This window comes from Falco rusticolus, chromosome 2 (assembly GCF_015220075.1).
Source record: "Falco rusticolus isolate bFalRus1 chromosome 2, bFalRus1.pri, whole genome shotgun sequence".
Lineage (NCBI taxonomy): Eukaryota > Metazoa > Chordata > Aves > Falconiformes > Falconidae > Falco > Falco rusticolus.
In genome coordinates, this window is record NC_051188.1 from 59,112,071 (window position 1) to 59,132,971 (window position 20,901).

A 20,901-nucleotide genomic window follows, 5' to 3' on the forward strand; every position below is an offset into this window, starting at 1 on the left:
CAGTTTCATTCATGTTCTTAAACAGAACATATTACCTTAGCTTTGAATGCTCTCCAGCCAAAAAAAAGAACAGGAAGGCCACATTTGCTGTATCCTTATCATTATGTGTTTTATACCATTGCAAACCTCAGCTGTAAGTTAATGAGAGGATTACATTCTCTCATTCCTTTAACTGTCTGTCTCATCTCTATGTGGGGCAAAAAAATACATGTCTAATTTTCTTAGCAAAATCAAGTTTCTGGAAAGTCACTCTGCAACTGGAACACTGCATCCAATGATTTGGGTGGTCCTGAAACAGGAATTAAGAGAAGGAATGCTGCCTATGGAGTCAGCTCCAGCTGTGTTGAGGGCCTGTGGTGGCTTTCAAAGCTCTTACAACTGGGGATGTGTCAGAGCACAATACTCTCTGAGCAGGTTCTTCTGAGATATTCCGCACAAAGAAGACTTCAAGTTTAATACCAAATTTCCTTATTTGTAGATATTTGATGTTACACAGGATTTTGATTTAGCAGAGTGACACAGCAATCTACTAAAATCACAAGTGCAATAATAGCAATTGCAACACACAGATCATAATACAAAACTGATTGCCATTACCAGTCCCTGTGTGCTCACTGTTATGACACTGGGCATCCCAGTCTCCAGAGAAGAATGCATGAGTTGAAACCAGCTGAAGTCAGCTGCTCTCTTCAAAGTTCATTCTCTTGGTTGTTCAGCTTTTATACTTTTAGGTTTGGCTGAGTTGCCTACACACTTCTCCACCCATGCTGTTTCTCTCCCCTAATTATCTCAGGCAAGGCTGTTTAGACAACACAGAACCCCACTAGTACAACTTGATATCTAAAACAAAGGTCACACTCAACACCCTTTATGCTGAGATAAGGTCAGCTTTCCTTAAGATCACTGGTGGCCATTCCTTATATACTTCCCTGAACTCATCATTCTTGCCCATCTCCTCTGAGCCTTCTTTCACAGTAGGCATTTGTTGTCACAGAGTACAATTTTCTTCAATATTTCTTTTTATACCCAAAAAAAAAGCAAACTTGGAAAACATTTGTTAGTTACATTAAAGATAAAAAGCAACTATAGCATTCAGTTTTGTGCCTCTATTCTCAAGGATATATGTTTTTTAAAAGCAACCCCACTAACAATTTTGCCACAGAAGACCACCAGATGTTTGAGGTTCAACTGGTACTGAACTTCAGCTACAGCTTTTTGCTGAGGCCAGCGTCTTGCTACATGAACCCTACCTTCTTACATTTTCAGGAGTAATTAGTTCTTTGAGCAGCATTATAGAGAAAGTGTTTAAAGTACTATATGAACAGCTCTCCATATGGATATAATTTCAGGGAATTTGTAACAATTTTGTAAACGACAATATAGCCTAAAACCATTAGCCAGGCCTCAAGAGTCTGTGACAGAGAACAATAAGAATTCATTAATTTTATCTTCTGCTAACGCTAACGGGTCTATTTGAAATACAACTATGTTAGAGAGGAACAGCGAGCAGCTGTTGACTAATGATGTCAACATTTAATATGTATACAATGATGTCCTTACATTTATCAAGGGACAAACATGGCAAACTGACCCAACCAGGTAAATAGCTTCACGAAGGCAAAGCTGAGGATACATTGTCCGGGAAGGAAGATACGTTATCAAAACTAAAAGATGGGTATGCATTTTTATCTCTATGAAGAAAGAGTGTCAAAGTGTTCACTGCGTAGATCTGATACCTTTGTCCATGCTGAACAGTTCTGTACTAATCAAAGAAAAAAGTACTAGGACTGCACCTTCTCTGAAAATATGAATATATGAAATAGATCCACCAAAAAACTTACACAGGCTTGTAGCTATCCAGGCATTTTGTGGAAGTCTCATTATCAGGCCTGGTAAACAAAACCTAAATCCTGCAAACCCAGCTTCCGTGCCAGAGTGTGCTGCTGACCATGTGCAGTGGCCAGGGCTCCCCATGCGGTGCCACAGCCCCATGGTGTGTTTAACCAGGGACTGCCATGCTGTGAGGGACCATCTCTACTCTGCACCAGCACAAGCATGACAGAAGTGGCACAGGGACCTACCTCGGGTAAATGCTGCCAATTGCTTTTGTGGACAGTTTTCAGCCAGATTTATTCCTTGATCTGTTCCACGATGAAGCCAGATCAGCACAAGTGATTGGGGAAGCAGAAGAATAAGACTGGAGGAAGTAGGAAACTGTTCCTTCTGGAGGACTTGTGTTGATTTACACTTACATGGGAGTAACAAGAGCCAGTGTGAAGGGAAGGGAGGCAAAAGGCAATGGCAGGAATCAAGTACATCTTGACGCCCACCTCATTCAAGGATCATCTATCCCCAGTATAACCTGGCAGTTAAATACCGAAGCTAACCCTCTCTCATGAAGTGGGAATGAGGAGGACTTTCTACTGAACACCTTGGTAACTGACGAACACACTCAGAACACTAAAGTGCCTCCCTTGTCTAATGTGATTTGATCAAACACCTCCTCTCCCAGTCTAACTGGTAGGCTCATTCCTCCTCTCAACCTGTTGTAACTGAGGCAGGGTGGAAAGAAGACATGAGTGAGTGAAATCTGTAACACAGTGACTAAGGTAATTGCTTGCAACTGAAATTGAGTTCTTGTGCTCAACGTCAATTGATACTTTGCATATAATAATCTGTTGTCAATTAGATAAAGAATGAAAACCCCAGTACTTCTCCATCCATGTCAATGCCTGCACTAGTAAAATGTTAGCTCGTGTTGTCTCCTGTTCATTTTGGGGTGCTTCCATGCAAAGCAGATATGCCTGACTCAGAGAAAGCCCTACAGCAGCTACAGCATTTAGTTCACCGAAAGATGCAAGCTCAGACAGAAAAGAGATCTGAATCCCAGCATCTGACTTCTGGGTGCAACTACAGGCAGAAGACACAGCAAGTATCCTCAGCCTTCTTATCTCAAGTGTGTTAGGGCTGCACGTGAAGTCAGAGGGGACCATTGGCTCCGCTCTGCACCCTGACACGCCTAATGCATAAACCAGATGAGGAATTGCTCGGGACTGTCAAGACTGAAGCAGCTTTGCTGGTTCTCAGAAGCAAACCTAGAAGCACATCTGCATTGGGAGCATTCAGAGCTGAATACGGATGGTACACGACATGTCCACGGAAATCTAGCCACCTGTAGACACTTAGGTGTTGCCAGGCTAAAACCCATTTAACAGTAGAGGAATGGTCGCTAGGGAAAATGATCAGCCCTGGTTTTCAATGCTTTCAAAGGGATCTGCAAATCATGTGCACCTTTGAAAGTCGGAGTCCTGGGATGTGGTAGCAGTTGCTTACTCTTTCACTTTGGCTCAGTCCCCAGGCTTGGACACAAACAGCTGAAATGGTTCCTAAAATGGAGATGTGATATTTAACACAGCAAACCCAGATGAACTGCTGTACAAACTTAGATCCCAAGAGAGGCTAAGTCATTACTGTAATGACCAAACCATATTGTCTCAAGAAGTTTTGTGACAATCTCTTCTTCTGAGCTTTTATCACAGCGAAAGTATTACTCAGAGCAAAATAAAACTCCATTTATTACAATTCAGAAACTTAGATACAGTAAAGGGAATCAATGTTGAGCATGCACATTACCATTATAAAATAAATATATTACAGAACTATTGTAATAAGCTTTAAAAGCAAACTAAACATCAGACACCCGAGAAGCTCAGAATTAAATGTAAAATTCCAAAAATCTCGGTATGTTCAGATCTACAGAGGTTCAGTAAATGCAGTAGTGCAGTTGCATTGTAAAATGCACAACCTTAACCCTGTCCTAACACACCAATTGTATTCATACAATTAATGTAATAGTTATGTTTTAAAGACTGTAACCAAAATCAGGTTTTCTTTCTTCTCTCATGGTATTGCTTTAAAGACTGTTACAAGTTGTTTGGCACACCTTCCACAAAGCCTGATTTTTCCTGCAGAACCTGCCCTGCTACTTGGCAGTGCACATCACTGAGTTATACACACCTGTACAATTGATGTACCTGCTAATTAGAGGAGTTGTTTGTGGTAGAACTTTAAGACCAAGGCAACTGAACAGAGCAGAAGTTTTCAGGGATAGCAATAAATGTTTCCAAACTGTAACACAGAGCTCGTTTGTTGAATGGGATATGAAACATTTTGAGAATTTGATGTAGTTTAATGTCTCAAAATACACTAGGAATAGAATATATTAGGACTTCTGTTGATCTGAACATCCTGCCAGAAATACAAGCCTCTCCCACTGAGATGCATTAGCAATGATACACAGAAGGAAAACTAAAATCAAATGGGCAGTGAATTAGATATTAAACAAGTGAATAACCACCTTGCCAGAATAATTCTCTCCCCTGAAGTAAGATCAGTCAAGGTTTTATGTCATTTTAAAACAGCTGAACATGGCTGTCAGACACCAGTAATATTCTCACCAGCAGTATTCTAAGAAAGTCAAGCACATGGTACCTAGACATCAAAATGTAATGTTTTGACTTATGATTGAAAGCCAGAGAGGGAAGCAGATTGAGTTACACAGTAAGTACATATGGCACAGCTTTGACGTTTGTTTTTTGTAACATGTATTTTCAAGGCAGTGCTCTTCAGGTTTATTTTAGCATAAAAATTCTGTAGATCTCTAAAGCCACTGATGAGCGGGAAGATCTTACTGATGGTAGCCCACAAAGTAGGAAAAACGCATAATGTACCACTATTTGCTAGCACCCCTTCTCCCATCGCTGCTAAGAAAGAACAGGTGCCAGATTTAGTTCAATCAAGATTAATGAGTGACAAACATTAATAATCTCATCAGTCCATGAAACAAAAAAATTACATAAATCGAAAATTTTTCAAAAGGCAAAACCCTTTTGCTTTACATTTAACATGTTAACATATCCAAATTTCACAATTTTCACCCAATGCAACTCTCTGAACAAAAACTTGCCTGAACAAAACAAAGCTATACCCAAGTAACCAACCAGTCTGTACCCTCCTTGTTCCTGGTTAAAATGACTAAAAAGCCACGTGTCAGACACTTACAAGACATCTTCTTAAAATAAGTCCACCATATATTTGGTGCCAGACACTCCACAGTTCATCTTTGTGACCATGAAAGCTGGAAATTAACTTTAAAACCCCTCTTCAAAGCTGAGATTTTCCTTTAATTACTTCACACAAAAAAATTACATGCAGCTCGCCACAGCCTTTAGGTAGCTTTTATATTTTTTTCTCTTTGCTAAACAGTTGCACAAGCATCAAACTGCCACGCAACGTTACAAAAGCCGTGTCAACCCACAGCAATGGGGATACAGCGCTCCTGCAGGAACTGCCATCAGGTAAGATGTTTTTATCCCGGAAAATGAAACAGCAAAAAAATATATTTCATAAATAAACAGTAATTAGATGTTCGCTCATCGGTTCAGATTCCGACTCGAGGTTTTTGCGCACCCCGGCGCTGCTGCACAGGCACGTTCCCTCAGCGGGCCTGAGAGGGAGGGAGGCCACCTGCCACCGCTACAGGCCGCTGCCGGGCAGCGGCCCTGAGGCGGGACCGGCCCCCCCGAGGAGGCCACGGCCGTAAGGTCCGCCGGGCAGCGGGGCTCGAAGGCGCCCGCCACCCCAGGCCGGCAACCCTGGGAGGGGGCTACTGGCCCCCCTCCCGCCGCTGCCGTACGCGGCCCCGCGCTCCCCGCCCCGCGCCACACGCCCTGCGCCCGCCGCACCCCCTCGGGCCCGCAGCCCGCCCCGGGGTCTGGCACGTGGAGCACATCGCTCCTCTGATTAGCTGCCGCCACCGCGCGGCTCCATTGGTCGGTTTAGTCCCGGCGCTCTCGCGCTTCTGGCCGCGAGAGGGTGCGCCTCCCCGCGGATTGGTGCGGCGGCACCGCGCATGCGCCGCGCCTCGGCCTCTCCCGTGCTGCCGCCGGCTGCGCTCTGGCGTCGCGCGGACCCGTCTCCCTTCCCGCTATGGCGGCCGCCATGGAGGAGCCGTTCCCTTTCCACGGTCTCCTGCCCAAGAAGGAGACGGGTGCTGCCGCCTTCCTCGCCCGCTTCCCCGATTTCGATGGGCGGGGGGTTCTGCTAGCTGTGCTGGACACCGGCGTGGACCCAGGGGCGCCGGGCATGCAGGTAACGGGCAGCGGGGAGGAGCCGCTCCCGGCGGCGGCCCTGAGTCACGGCGGCGGGGAGCGGTGGGGGGGCGCCCGGGCCCTGCCGGGCTGCCCCGTGGCGTGGTGGCGGCCGCGCTGCCGGGGGGGCGGGGAGCGGTTATGGGAGCGGGGATGGGGCGTTAGTGCGGGAGCGGCCATGGCCCCCGGGCGGCCCCAGGCGTCGTCGAGGGCGGGGGAGGCCCCTGAAGGGCTGTCCCGGGGGCTCGCTGCGGGTCTGTTTGCTTACGGTCGCCGCTAAGTGTGCGTTCGCGTGGGCTCTGGTGCGGGAGGGCGGGGGAACCCTGTAGGCAGGGTCTCCGCACCGGTCCCTTCGGGTGTCTCCGTAAGGATCCTCCTTTTAAGCCATTCGCAGGCGTTGTATGGTACTTAAGTCTCCTTGGTTACCTTCTTTCACGTAGAACGCGTTATAAAAGTATACTTTGTATTTTTGTTGAACCTTAGCGTTACTTCAACAGTAGGTAGTTTGAGGCTACAAACAGCTGCATAGATCTTTTACATGAGAAGTGTATTTCTGGCAAAATTTGCATACCTCTTCCTCAGTGTATTTTTCACGCGTTGTATCGCAATAACAATCTGTATCAAACTTGATTCTGCCAGCTGGTTTTGGATCTGCCAGCTTTGTAGCTCAGACTGCACAGTGATTGCCTTCATGGCCTTGATCTCAGTTTAGTAAATTCCTGTGTATGTGACTTTAACTTTGGCGCTTCTCAGCACTTCCTTATTTCTTCTTAACTCTTGTCTCTTAACATATCTTTATTGTTCAGTTTTGTATGTGGCCTTCTGTGTCACTGCAGCTTCCAATTTCTTGATGTGGCAGAGGAAGCTTTGAGAAATGATCAGAGAATTGTATGTAACTTGCTCGGATACTGCATCTTTTTTTTTTTTTTTATTTTAACTGAGCAGGGCCTGTGTTGGTTTCTGCCCTTTGGCACAGGTGCAGATATTAAAGTGACCTAGGACAGGGACCTAACTAACCCTGTGGATTTTTAGTTCAGTGTTCTGAAATGACTCCGTACGTGGTTCAGGTAAGGCAAAGGATGAGAGAAGAGAACAAGTTGGGTGGAAGGAGGGACTTGACAGCTGTAACTTCAATTGATTTAAACTGAAAGTAGTGCTATTGGCAAAAAGTTGTGTGTAAGTGAAATAGTAATTGGGAAGCTTAAAGAAAGCTAGCTAGAAAGCAAACAAGATAATACCGTGTGCAGACCAGCAAGTAGTAAAAGACAATTAGAAAGATGTGAATATAAATGGGTTGTGCATAGTTCTGAAGTTTCACACAGAAAAGCAAAAAACCTAAGTCTCTAGAGGTTACAGATGAGAAGTGGTGAACAAAAAAACCAACAACAAAAGTTTATGGGCAGTAGAGGGAAGCTTTGTTCTGAGATAGGTAACCCAAAGCTCATAAGGTGTATGTATGAACCCTCATGACCTCATTGTTGACCATACCAGTTTTCTTCACCTATTTTCTTTATGTGGAGGATGACATTTCAGGCAGCGAAGTAAAAGATTTTAGAGAACTCTTAGTGGGGGGGATGTGCATGTGGATTTAATCTTGCAACGGGTGAGAGTGAATTTGTAGGAGTGTTAAGAGAAGCGTGTGAAGAACCTGTGTGCTCTTTCCACACTGCCCACTTACCTGACTTTGACTACTTGCTGACCTACAGAATGGGGAGGCTTTTTGGACAGGGTACAGGGAATTTGAAATTACTCCTCTATCTGTGGAATATTGGGCAGTTTACATTTTGCCTCCATGGAATAAGGTAGTGTCCTAAGCACAGACAGCGAGACAGCATAGCTGTACTGTGGCAAGTAGTTTCTAACCTTGGGACAATTTTATTTTTTTTTTTATGCCCCTGTCTTCTCTGTTGCTGCTTTTTCTTATGGTCAGTCTTATTGTCAGTTCTTGGCCTGACATGGACTTAGATCTATGAGAACTGAGTCAGTTGCTTAGAGGGAAGAGAAGGCATATGTGGCAAGGCCGGTAGGTATTACAACTTTGAGTTCAACTTTGTCATTAATGACTACAAGCCAAAATGAGTTACCCTGTTTTGAATATAGTAGGCTTCTTGGTGAAGACAAAACAGTTCATGTTTTGCTGCCTAGTGTCTCATTCCTGGGTAGGGTTCCTTTGTTTGTTGGTGTTATGCTTTCGTTTGTAAACACTGACACCATAAATGAATAGCACATGATCACTTAGTGAGGAACAAAAAAGATTTGGGGACAGACTTAAGTACTGGTATGTTTATATTCTTCCATTGACAGTTGCTGCTATAGGGGAGACTTAACAGACCTTCTTACATCAATTTAATTTTTCTATTGGTTGGCTTGCTTTGCCACATAAACTGTTAATCCAGCTTGTACGTACTTTCCTTTTCTTTCTGAATCTTTTGTATTTTGTAGCCAGTGCCCTCTAGGGAACTCTTTTCACCTCACCTTCCCTTAGCTTTACATTCCACCTGTTCATGCCAGCTGTAAAGTTCAGCTTGTCTACTTTTTTTGTGCTAGTTATTTCCCTTCTCAGCCTTCTTGGTAGAATCTATTTCCTATCTGCCAAGTCATGGTTTGTAATGCCTTATTAAGGCACAGCAACTGATGAAATTTTAGGTGAGGAGATAAGGTATGTTTAATGGAGTGTTGCGGTTGTGTACATACAGTCTTTGTTCAACCCCACCCTGTCCTTTTCCTGTTGCTGTTGTCACTTCTTATATTTTACGATAGGTAACTCTGCTCTTCTTGCTTCCTGCGCTTTTGCTTATTTTGTGAAGTGCCTGTTGGATTTACTGTTTACTAAAATTAGCTTGTACTTTTATGAGAACCTTTTAGCAGTAGCAGCTAGTGTGGTTTGACTTGCTTTTCAGCACTGAGTTAAAAAAAAAATTGCTTTAAAATTATTTGTGATGATGATCAGCTGTCCTGTGACCAAAGTGCTTGTTCATCTCTTATTGCTGCAATAGCTGTTGGTTGGGATCAGTACCGTCATATGGCTTGGCAAAAAAATGCTCAAATGCATCTGGCTTTTCCTTTGGGATTGTCACAGATACAGGTGCTCCTCTACTTCTGTTATACTGATCACCTGCAAGGATTATGCAGATAGATTATTTTTAATGTGCTTAATTTACTAATTTATGTTTTACAAAGTCAGAGCTAATTTGAAAGTATGTTTTTCAAACTTCATACTAAAATGTATAAGCAACAAAATAATTTTGTGTTATTTCTGCAAATGGCTGTAGGTAAACCATCATATTAAAGGTGGAATTGGGGATTTTGTTATAAATACGATTAAAAATATTTTATAGTGTATAAAAGTTTTCATATTTTGAATTTTAATGTGAAGAGTACTAGAAGTGTCTTCTCTCTGTAATGAATTTATTACTTCAGGATTTTTCTGTTCACAAGAGAACTGATCAACTTCATTTGATTTTTAAAATTTTTCTATTTTTATTCCCCCCCCCCCCCTCAGAATGACAAGACTTGAAAAGGAAAACCCAGCTAACTCTTTGGGTTTCACTGTAGCATTACTACTGGTAGGCAGTATGCCAAACAGTGGTTCATGTCAGCAGAAGCAGCCATATCAGTTACTTGCACTAAATGACCATGACCCTGTTTAGGTCATTGCCATTAGGAACTGAACCTTGGGCCTTTGCACCTGAAACTCTGAGTTTCTTGTGTCTGACTGAAAGACTCAGGTTTGTTGATTCCAGTTGTATAAACTCACATGCATGTGTGGACCCGCAATTCAGCTAAGAGGCAAAGAGCCATATAGTGTAGGACTTGTGGGTTGCCTTCCTGGCTAGGAAACAACTTTCAAAACTACCCAAGCTTGCTGCAGCATAAATCTGTGTTCTGGCCACCTGTTGCAGTATAACTTGTCTACTTCAAACAAGTCATCTTGGATTACATTTTCATTCATGTTTTCTTGTGCTTTGATCGCCGAATAAGTCACTCTGATTAAAGGCATACCGAAAAATGGCCAGTTCTGATAATCTCAGGTTTGGCTTGCAGTTGCTTTATTATTGGAGCAGGTCTTGACTTCTCTGTGAGAGGAGACTGGCATATGAAGGCATTAATTACAAATGCTAGAAAATTACATGGTTTGAGTGCCTACATACTGTGTTTTCCAAGTAAATTTTCACTGCTGTGTGTGTAACTATTCAGTAGATGTTTTACTAGGTTAACTAACAGTTTTCCTAACTAAACATGAATTTCTGTGAACAGAGAAAGAGTGGAAAGAATGTTGGCTTCTGTAATGGAAATTCTTCCTTAGCAAGCCTCTTTAAAAGAAGTGTTTATCACCTTCTTGGAAATTAAATAAACATCCTTTTCTGTGGTTGCTGTTAGTTTGGGATTTTGGGGGTTGGTGGTTTTTTTGTTTGGTTTTTTTTTTAGCTGTTTTAACCTGCCTTTATTTGTGGAGCAAGGTTGCTAGTTATTTTTCTGTTTGGATTTGTAGAGATGGTTTTTTTGTGTGTTTCAGGGAGTTTTTTGGGGGTTGTGTTTTTTTGTTGTGGCCTTTTTTTTTAAAAAAAAAAAAAAACAAAACCATGAGCATTTGACACCTTGGGAGTATTTATTTGTGGAGGCATGATAAAAGCTTGACCCTTGTCTTTATGGCAGCAACAGAGTGACTTTTATGAAACAGCTTGATCATGTTAACTTCCAGGAGCAGAAGTCGCAATTCCTGAGCATGATTTCAGCAAAACTACCTGCCATATACATTATGTTTAGCATCAGAATTATTGGTGGAGGATAATGATAACAATACCAAATATTTAAATGGTAGAAAGCAGCAAATGTTGCTGCTTTTCTGAACAAGAAGCTTCTTCACTTTCATTGTAGTGTGTAGGAGGTGTTGAGGAAATTATTGATTTCTTTTTTCAACGCAATCTTTAACGTAGAACTGTGAAAATAGGTGCATACGGCCGATTCATAGTCATAGAATAGATGGGGTTGGAAGGGATCTTTTAAAGGTCATCTAGTTCACCTCCACTGCAATGAGCAGGGACATCTTGAACTAAATCAGGTTGCTCAGAGCACCATCCAACCTGAATGGATGTTTCCAGGGATGGGGCATCTACCACCTCTCTGGGCAACCTGTTCCAGTGTCTTACCACCCTCATCATAAAAACTTCTTCCTTATATCTAGTCTAAATCTACCCTCTTTTTCTTTAAAACCACTACCCCTTGTCCTGTTACTACAGGCCCTATTAAAAAGTCTCTCTCCATCTTACTTGTAAGCCCCCTTTAAGTATTGAAAGGCTGCAATAAGGTCTCCCCAGAACCTTCTCTTCTCCAGGCTGAACAACCCCAACTCTCTCTGTCTGTCCTCACAAGAAGTGTTTCATCCCTCTGGATTCATTTTGCTCTTCCAGCAAATGCTGCTTTATATGGAGCGTAGTTTATTTGATGAATAAACTCATACAATACCTACTAGATGAAGCATGTCATTACAAGAAGATAACATTGAGTATTTTTGTGTAATGTTAAATAAAGTTTAAAAATACTAATCTTCCTCTTGGTAAATGTGTAGAAGGTTCCTCTAGGTGAAAATAACTTCAGGTAGGTTAGTGGTTTCTTTTTTGATGTTATTTGGTTCCCTGCAGCTAATGTAAAATCTATCAGGGCTAGTTTTCATTTAATTTGAGGAGGCTTTAAATTTATGCTCATAAACTCTTCTTAGCTAGGCAGCTCTCTTTCTCCTCACCCTAGTGGAAATACTCCTTGTACAGTATTAGGTGCATATAGCCATAGCTGCTAACACTTCAGATTGTTTAAAACATGAATCAGTATCCTTGAAACAGGAAAAATAAGATCATGGTGATTTGTGTTCCTTTTTAGTTTAAGCTCAGTTAGGACTTAAACTTGTGAGTGCATGTACTTCATTCAGTACCTTTTACTTTGTTAGTTGTGCAGTCATTACTGTAAAGTTTGGTGGTGTAGAAGCAGTGCAGCAAATAATTTGAACACAAATAGTTTTTGTAAATAGTTTTGCAAATGTAGTCTTGGATTTATATTGAGGTGCCTGGGCTTTATTAATACAATGTTGTAACGTGTTTCTCTTCCAAACCCTTTTTACAAATAGGTTCCTGAATTTATGTAACCAGAAGGATGCACACATTGCTCTTAGTTCACTGAAAATTTAGTTTCAAGTTGGTTTTATGTCCTTCAGTTAAAGGTTGGGTGCTTAAGAAAGTTAGTTGGTATTTTTATTAATAAACCTGGAAATACCAGGTAGGTACCTGAAGGGTAATCAACTACATTTTCAGGTTTTCTCTGTTCATATTTTCAGATAACAACTGATGGGAAACCGAAGATAATTGATATAATTGATACAACAGGCAGTGGTGATGTAACTACATCTACCATTGTAGAACCTAAAGATGGGGAGATTACTGGTCTTTCTGGAAGAACTTTAAAGGTGAGTATTTGGTGGTATAGAGACACCACTGGGCATCTTTTTCTTTCTTATTTAACAACAGATTTAGCACCTGTTCTGGTTTCTGCACAACTTCCTTTTAACCAGATGTTGTGGTTTGACCTCAGCTGGCAGCTAAGCACCACACAGCCACTCGCTCGCTCCCCCCACCCCCCACCCCAGCAGGGTGCGGGAAAGCGAATTGGAAGAATAAAAGTAAGAAAACTTGTGGGTTGAGGTAAAGACGGGTAATAATAGGTAAAACAAAAGCTGCATACACAAGCAAAGCAAACTAAAGAATACATTTACTGCTTCCAATTGGGCAGGTAGGTGTCCAGCCGTATCTGAGAAAGCAAGGCTCCATCATGTGGGACGGCTACTTGGAAAGACAAACAGCATGCCTCCAAACATGCCTCCTTCCCCCAGCTTTATATGCTGAGCATGAGGTCATACGGTATGGGATATCCCTTTGGTGAGTTTGGGTCAGCTGTCCTGGCTGTGTCCCCTCCTAGCTTCTTGTGTACCCCCAGCCTGCTCCCTGGTGGGGTGGGGTGAGAAGAAGAAAAGGCCTTGACGCTGTGCACAGCAATAGCCAAAATGTCTATGCCTTAACAAACTGTTTTCATCAAGAATCCAAAACAGCCCCATACTAGCTAGTATGAAGAAAATAAACTTCATCCCAGCCAAAACCAGCACATCAGATACTATCCAAAACTAATACTGCATTTGCTCATCTTCATATGGTTTGCTTGACATTTCTTTCATGTATCTTTATGTTGAATATTCTCTATAGTTGAATGGGAGTGTGTATAGAGTTTTATTGGGGGCTTTGTAGTCATTTAATTATTCTTTGTTCAAATCGGTATCTGATAAGGTTTTGGAAGTTGGCTGAGGAAAACAGGCCAACACGTTCTAAAAATATCAGACATGGTTCTGTCTTTAAAAGTTCTAGTATTTTCTACATTTGGCTGAACTACAAAAGGAATTTTAAGCTCACGCTAAATAGTTCTAGAGAATGAAAAGTCTGTGAGGAATTACTTGTAGGCTCGCTGCATTCTCACTATAAATAGAACAGAAATGGTGTAGAGTTCTCAGAAGGAATACAATGAGATCTGGTAGAGGTCTCAGCTATGTAGAACAGCTGATGTTACTGACATGTTCTTGACTGGCTGGTTAGATTGATGAGGTGATATGGGGGTATCAAATCTTTGAATCTCTCCATGCTATTTGCTTTCTTGCGAATTTTGCACAGAATATGATTGTAAGGGTGAATCTGTTGCTCTTTTTGCTGTTGTTACTAGGAATGGTGTATCTGATGTATTGAGAGTCTAAGCTGCAGCAAGATAGGAAATTGGGCATTTAGATGTTTGTCATGACCTCTAACCATAATACCGCTTCATACTAGGGTGCTTCTTTTCATTTATAGTACTATTATTTCTTCAGACCTCTACCTGATAAAGGCACTGCTGGGGCTGTATGTTACAAAAAGGGCAACTGATACTTTAAGGTGTTCAATGGCAGTGTCACATTAATTGGTACTGATTCCTTTGGAGCTCGATTGAAATCGCCATGTCATGTTGTTGAAACTTAGTGCAGTAGTTACTTCATGAAGACAAGAAATTGGCGATATTTGCAAGTCTGTTCTGCTAAGTTCTCTTCCACAGTGTTGACTTATTTGTGGATGTTGTTGTTTGGGTTTTTGGTTTTTTTTTTTACACCATTAGTTCACCTATTTCTGAATACACTTTTCTGCAGATTCCTGCAAACTGGGTAAATCCTTCAGGCAGATATCACATTGGCATAAAAAATGGCTATGATATTTATCCTAAAGCTCTTAAGGAAAGGATTCAGGTAAGAAATTACATTTTGCTTCTGGTGTATAATCATATTTTAGTGTTCTGATTCTTAAGTTTTTCAAGGAAACTGTACTGTGTGATTTGCTAACACATGTAGGCTGCTAGCTAGTTGAGGGTTATTCTCTTACTGATTTTTTGTTTAGTGTTGACATGATCCATTTCTTCTGTGATTTTTTTTCAGAAAAACAGGAGGTGGCCCTCCTCACAGTGGTCCATTGAGGCAAAAAGTCTAGAAGTTATTGATACCCCTTCCTTTTTCCTGAGTGGCAATTGAAGTTTATTTATAGTATTGTACTGAACTTTTTTAGCCATTGTCTCTCAAATCGGAATTTTCAAATTGTTTTTGTAGTCTTCATACTTTGTATACATATTTTTCAATGTATTGAGGAACATGGTTTTATTTTACAGAAGGAACGCAAGGAGAAGCTCTGGGATCCTGTTCACAGACTGGCTCTAGCAGAGGCCTGTAGGAAACAAGAAGAATTCAATGCTGCTCATAGCTCTCCCTCCCAGGTTTGTATACGTCTAAACTTTGCAATAATCCGTTACTGGTTGAGAGGAATAAAATATTTTATTAGATGAGTGAAGGAAAGATACTTGTGATTGTTTTGGTAGATAACTTACCAGTGTATCCTCTGATTAATTGTAAAAGTCTGTAGATGGGTGGTTGGTTGATTTGCTTAGTGTGTTAGCTTTCTAAAATTGTTGTCAAATATGAAAAGGGTATTACTTTGTAGCATATTTTTAGTAAGTTTTATTTTTAATAAATCATGCTCCTTTTGAGGCTGTCATCCTTGCTGTTGTCAAAACTGTAATCTTCTAAATATATCCTTTCTTTTGTAAACTAGGTACTACAATGAAATACCAGAAATAGCTCAGGTCACTTCTGAATCACTTAACGATATGTTAAAAAAACCCAAAACAACATGAAGGCTTTAAGTATTACCAATTATAGACATTGGAAATAGTTATTCATAGTAGACCAAAATAAATAGTGTGCCGTTGAAGACCTTTGAACGTCCAGATGTCTGAGACTCCTAGGGTAGTCTTAAATTCTTGATGAAGTAATGGAACAAATGTATAGCATCAGAAAGGAATATAGGATTACCTAACTTGTAATAATTTTAGAAATACTTTAACTGTATTTTTGTTGCCTTATTAGGTAAATAAGCTAATAAAGGAAGAACTTCAAAATCAAGTGGAATTGTTGAATTCTTTTGAGAAAAAATATAGTGATCCTGGCCCTGTATATGATTGTTTAGTATGGAATGATGGTGACACCTGGAGGTAAATGCCTAACTTGTCAAAATTGTCTTGTTCTCCACATAAAACAACAGCTTGCATTGAAGACTGTGTTAACTTTTACATCTACCCTCGTTATAGAGGTCTTAAATATTTTTTGCTTTAAAATAATCCTGCTGTATCACTTGAATTTCATGACAAAGTTCAAGTCCCAAATGAGATGGGATAGAATGAAGTTTAAAACAGCGTGATATAAAGTGTAAGCTTACAGGGTTTTCCTGAGTCAGAGTAAAATTGCTTTGAGTATCCATTGGTGATGGTCATGGGGAAAAAAAAACAAAGCAAAAACAAGCCTTTGGATAAACTTCAGGATGTAACATGGCACTTTTCTTGAATGATGATGCGCACCATACAAAACAGTTGGATAAGACTGTTATGTAAGAAGTTTGTGTACCAGCACTGAACAGCTAGCTTTAGTAAAATTTCTTCCTTGAAGAAATTGCCTGAACTTCTGTATGCATGTTTTTCAAAGACAGGTTTATTTGAATTTAGGAACATTTGAAATGAGTTTATTTAGAGTTCTTTGTAGTTTCTGAATCGAAGTGTAAACAACTAGCTTTAAAAATAGTGACTTAAAGGTAACATACCATAAACACAGCACCAGACTTCTTGAGGTCATTGTGGTGCTTTTTACTGGGGACAGGGGGAGATAACTAAAAGTTTACAGCAGCTGGAAAATTGCGTTTTTCTTTGTCAACAGAGCCTGCATAGATACAAGTGAGAGTGGTGACTTAACTAGCTGTACGGTGCTGAGAACCTATAAAGAGGCACAGGAATATGGATCTTTTGGAACATCTGAGATGCTGAATTATTCTGTGAATATATATGATGATGGAAACCTTCTTTCTATTGTGACAAGTGGAGGTAAATGAAAGTAATCCTAAGAAAATTTTGCTGCTGAGCAAGTATTGTGGAAAGCAGCAATTTATGTTGGGTTCCTGATTCTGATACTCCGGGTAGCTCAAAGCAGCTGTCTGAATACAGCGTTCATTACTATGGCTATCATTTCCTGAACTAAACCTATAATGACAGCACGTTACCAAACTTGCTTGTATTTTGGCTGAAATGGGTCAACTTGTGTTCATATATAATTGTACACATAGAACGTGTAAGCTTAGGTACTGCTTTAAGATGTTCCTGCATCTTAAAGCCTAAACTAGAGATCACCTTCTTTCAATGTACCTTTTTTGTTTTGTTTCGTAAATATAGGGTGGTGATTTTTTTTTAAATTTTTTTTTTTAAGCTACTGTCCTTTGTGCTTGTGCAATTTAACAATTTAAGAATCTTAAATGAGACATCCATGAGCAAAAGAGGTGTTGATCTATATTTCAGTTTGGATAAACTCTTTTTGTGATGGCAGGTGTCAGTATATCTGTAGCTTCAACCGTTCCGAACCCATATTTGTGTATTCTTCATATAGTCATGTTTTGTTTTGGAAGCATCCTCAGTGGTTAAGGTGGTATGGATGTATTTGATTTGAAAAATGCTCTCAATTTCTCATGAAATTATCCCATCTCAGCAGAACTGTAGAAGCAGTTCTGGTTTCTAAATTGCTGGTAATTTTTTTGAGAGATTCTTTTGTGTACTACTTGTGTGGGTTTATTTCTAACTTTTTTTCTTAATCTGCACTGAGTCATCTCGGACACAATTTTCATAACTTTGAGTAAGAAATGTTAAGCCTTTTGACTTAATTGCACTAAAAAAGTTACTTAATACTGCCTTTTTCTGTCAGCTGCCTCCTTTCTCCCATCAAAAAACTTTTATTTTGCAGATTGCTGCTTATGGCTTTATTTTTTTTTATTAGTATAATATGACATTTATTAAATGAAATTATTTGAACGCTGGGCTCATTTTATAGACTCACAGGTTGGAAAAGACCGTTAAGATAGAGTCCAACCATTAACCTGATGCTACCAAGTCCACCACTAAACCATGTCCCTAAGTGTCACATCTATGCATCTTTTAGATACCTCCAGGGATGGTGACGCAGCCACCTCCCTGGGCAGCCTGTCCCAATGCTTGACAACCCTTTTGGTGAAGACGTTTTTCCTAATATCCAATCTAAATCTCCTCTGGTGCAACTTGAGGCAGTTTCCTCTTGTCATGTCGTTTGTTACTTGGGAGAAGAGTACACCTGCCTACAGCCCCTTTCAGGTAGTTGCAGAGAGCGATAAGGTCCCCCCTCAGCCGCCTTCTCTCCAGGCTAAACACCACCAGCTCCCTCAGCAGCTCCTCACAAGACTTGTGCTCCAGACCCTTCACCAGCTCCATTGCCCTTCTCTGGACATGCTCCAGCGCCTCAGTGTCCCTCCTGCACTGAGAGGCCCAAAACTGAACAAGGATTTGAGGTGCAGCCCCACCAGTGCTGAGTGCAGGGGGACAATCACTGCCCTGGTCCTGCTGGCCACACTGTTTCTGACACAAGCCAGGATGCTGTTGGCCACCTGGGCACACTGCTGGCTCATGTTCAGGTAGCCATCAGCCAGCACCCCCAGGCCCTTTCCCACCAGGCAGCTTTCCAGCCGCTCTTCCCCAAGCCTGTAGCGCTGCGTGGGGTTGGTGTGACCCAAGTGCAGGACCTGGCGCTGAGCCTTGTTGAACCTCACAGTCGGCCTCAGCCTGTTGATCCAGCCTGTCCAGATCCTGCTGCAGTGTCTTCCTGCCCTCAAGCAGGTCGACACTCCCCCCGACAACTTGGTGTCTGCAAACTTAGCAAGGGTGCACTTGATCCCCTTGCCCAGGTCACTGAGAAAGTATTAAACAGGAGTGAGCCCTGGGGAACACCGTTTGTGACTGGCCACTGAGTGGATTTATAAACTTACAGCTCAATATGTGAAAGTTGAGCTGTAGTACATTACATTTGTATAAATTGATACATATAAATACAGTGATACAACTTTTCATTTGCTCAGGAGCACATGGAACACACGTAGCTAGTATTGCAGCTGGGTACTTTCCAGAAGAACCAGAAAGAAATGGTGTGGCTCCTGGAGCTCAGATTCTTGCAATCAAGATTGGTGATACAAGACTAGGTACAATGGAAACTGGCACTGGTCTAATAAGAGCTGTGAGTATTTTACTGAATAAATGATTAAATTCAGCAGTGTGACTGAATTGTAGAACATTCTCTGTTCTACTTGCTTTATAGGCTGTGTGCATGATTCTACAGTATTTCCAACAAAAATATTTCAACAACCAAACACAAAACCTCACCCCACCCCCAAATCCTAAACAGACAAAAATAACCAACCAAAAAACCCTGCAAAACCAACTAGAATATATCTTAAGACTAATGTTTTAATAGAAAACAAGACTTCTGTTGCATAGAGTACTTAGGTTTTTCAGACTGACAGATTTGCAGTGTGTCTGGCGAGCTTGATGCATGGGTAAAGTTACTTGTTTGCTTATTTACAGTTCCTCACTCTGTGCTGTGAGTGTATTTCTTTTATAGTTACTTAAATAACTATAGAATACTTGTATACTTAAATAAATCTAGAATAGATACTAGTATCTACCCATGTGGCTGCATTTGTTTTAAGTCTGTTTCTTAAGAGTGAGGGAAAAATGTCATTCCTTTTTAATAATGACAGGTCCAAGACCTTTTCTATACAGTGAGTTGACAGGGAAAATTTTTACGCAAGAAAAGGAACTGAAAGTAGAAGATTAAATGGGCCAAAAATACAATATCTTGCTATAGTAACATGAAGATGTACAATAACATTTTTGACTTTTGGGAATTTAACCGAACTGCACAGGAATGGAGAATTTTTTATGTTCTAGAGGACACACACTTTGGACAAGACTAGTGATGTCTGCAGGGGTTTTTTTAGGATAGTGTCTTAATATATAGCTTGGAACATGGCAAGAGTAAGACTTCAGAAAGTGGGTGGTTTTGTTCTGTTTGTTCACTGGGAAAATGCCACTTAACTGACTGAAGTAAATTACTTACTATTGTAGAGTCAAAAGAAATTTATTCCTTTTTCTTACATCTGTAGCAGATCAGTTTAAGCAGATGTTTTTAACCATTCCTTAAGTGACTTATTCTATGACTAGTATGTATTTTGACTTTTACTTTATCAGATGATAGAAGCAATAAAATACAAATGTGATCTTGTCAACTACAGCTATGGAGAGGCGACACATTGGCCAAATTCTGGGTAAGTACTGCTGTGATTGATACAAAGTAATTCCATTTCTGTGATGCTAAAATAGATTTGTTGAGCTCTGTATAAATGAACTGTCAGTAAGAAGTTATCCAGGCCTAAGTGACTCATATATATTAAACTGTTGCATTATATTTTTAACAATCTTTGGAATTTAAGTAAACCTGATACAAGTACTGTTGATCTATAATACAAAAAATATTTTAGAATAATAAGTTTTTTGTAGTTGGAACACCACGTAATCTGTGGGGTTTTTTTGAAATTTATTATTGCTACATAACTGTTGCTCCTTTTTAAAACCAGAAGGTATTTTTTTGTGGTCAACTTCTACTAGAACTGCCTCTACAAGGTGTGGGAAGCAGGCTGTGTAATATTCTTTGTTCTGTGGCTGGTCACAGAGGTTCTACTAGAAATGGGAGTTTTGTCCTGTGGGATGAAGGCAATGCTGTTAATTACTTTTTTTTTTTTTCTCTTACATCAGGAGAATTTGTGAAGTTATTAATGAAGCAGTGTGGAAACACAACGTAATCTATGTTTCAAGTGCAGGAAATAACGGCCCTTGCCTTTCTACAGTAGGATGTCCTGGTGGAACTACATCTAGTGTAATAGGTAAACAGTTTGTTTTGAGAAAAAATTTTGACAGTCTTCAGCTTCTGTCTTTTCAAGTTTTGTAGTTATATTACATGTTTGAGATCCTGGTTGATTGCTGAACTAAATCTAAAAAAGTATCAAGGACTATTGGGCTGCAAGATTAATTATGAGGGAGGCACTTGCTGTACAGTTAGGTGAGTAAAGTTAGATTGTTACTTTCTTACAATTCAAGACCTTACTCATGTAGGAAACAGGTAGGTGGTGAATGGTCTTGATTTGATGTGGCTTTGTATAAGATTTGCAAAAGAAGTCTTTGTGGTCTGACCTGTTTGAAGATTCCAAGATTATTTTTTTAAATTGTAAATGTCTGAACCCACGACTTTACT

At 40.6% G+C, this 20,901-nt stretch overlaps 1 protein-coding gene across 3 annotated transcripts in view; it reads left to right on the top strand.

The window, feature by feature from the left end:
• Positions 1–5,912: 5,912 nt before the first annotated feature.
• Positions 5,913–20,901, top strand: part of TPP2 (tripeptidyl peptidase 2) — a 54,654-nt gene continuing 39,665 nt past the window's right edge. For all 3 annotated transcript variants that reach the window (XR_005102417.1, XM_037376118.1, XM_037376119.1), the window contains exons 1-9: positions 5,913–6,150; positions 12,478–12,606; positions 14,359–14,454; positions 14,868–14,972; positions 15,622–15,746; positions 16,462–16,625; positions 18,674–18,828; positions 19,842–19,918; positions 20,406–20,533. Coding sequence is in view for 2 of the 3 variants with exons in the window: in XM_037376118.1 (XP_037232015.1) it covers positions 5,989–6,150; positions 12,478–12,606; positions 14,359–14,454; positions 14,868–14,972; positions 15,622–15,746; positions 16,462–16,625; positions 18,674–18,828; positions 19,842–19,918; positions 20,406–20,533 (1,141 nt within the window). In the remaining variant the exon portion in view is untranslated. The remainder of the gene's footprint in view (positions 6,151–12,477; positions 12,607–14,358; positions 14,455–14,867; positions 14,973–15,621; positions 15,747–16,461; positions 16,626–18,673; positions 18,829–19,841; positions 19,919–20,405; positions 20,534–20,901) is intronic.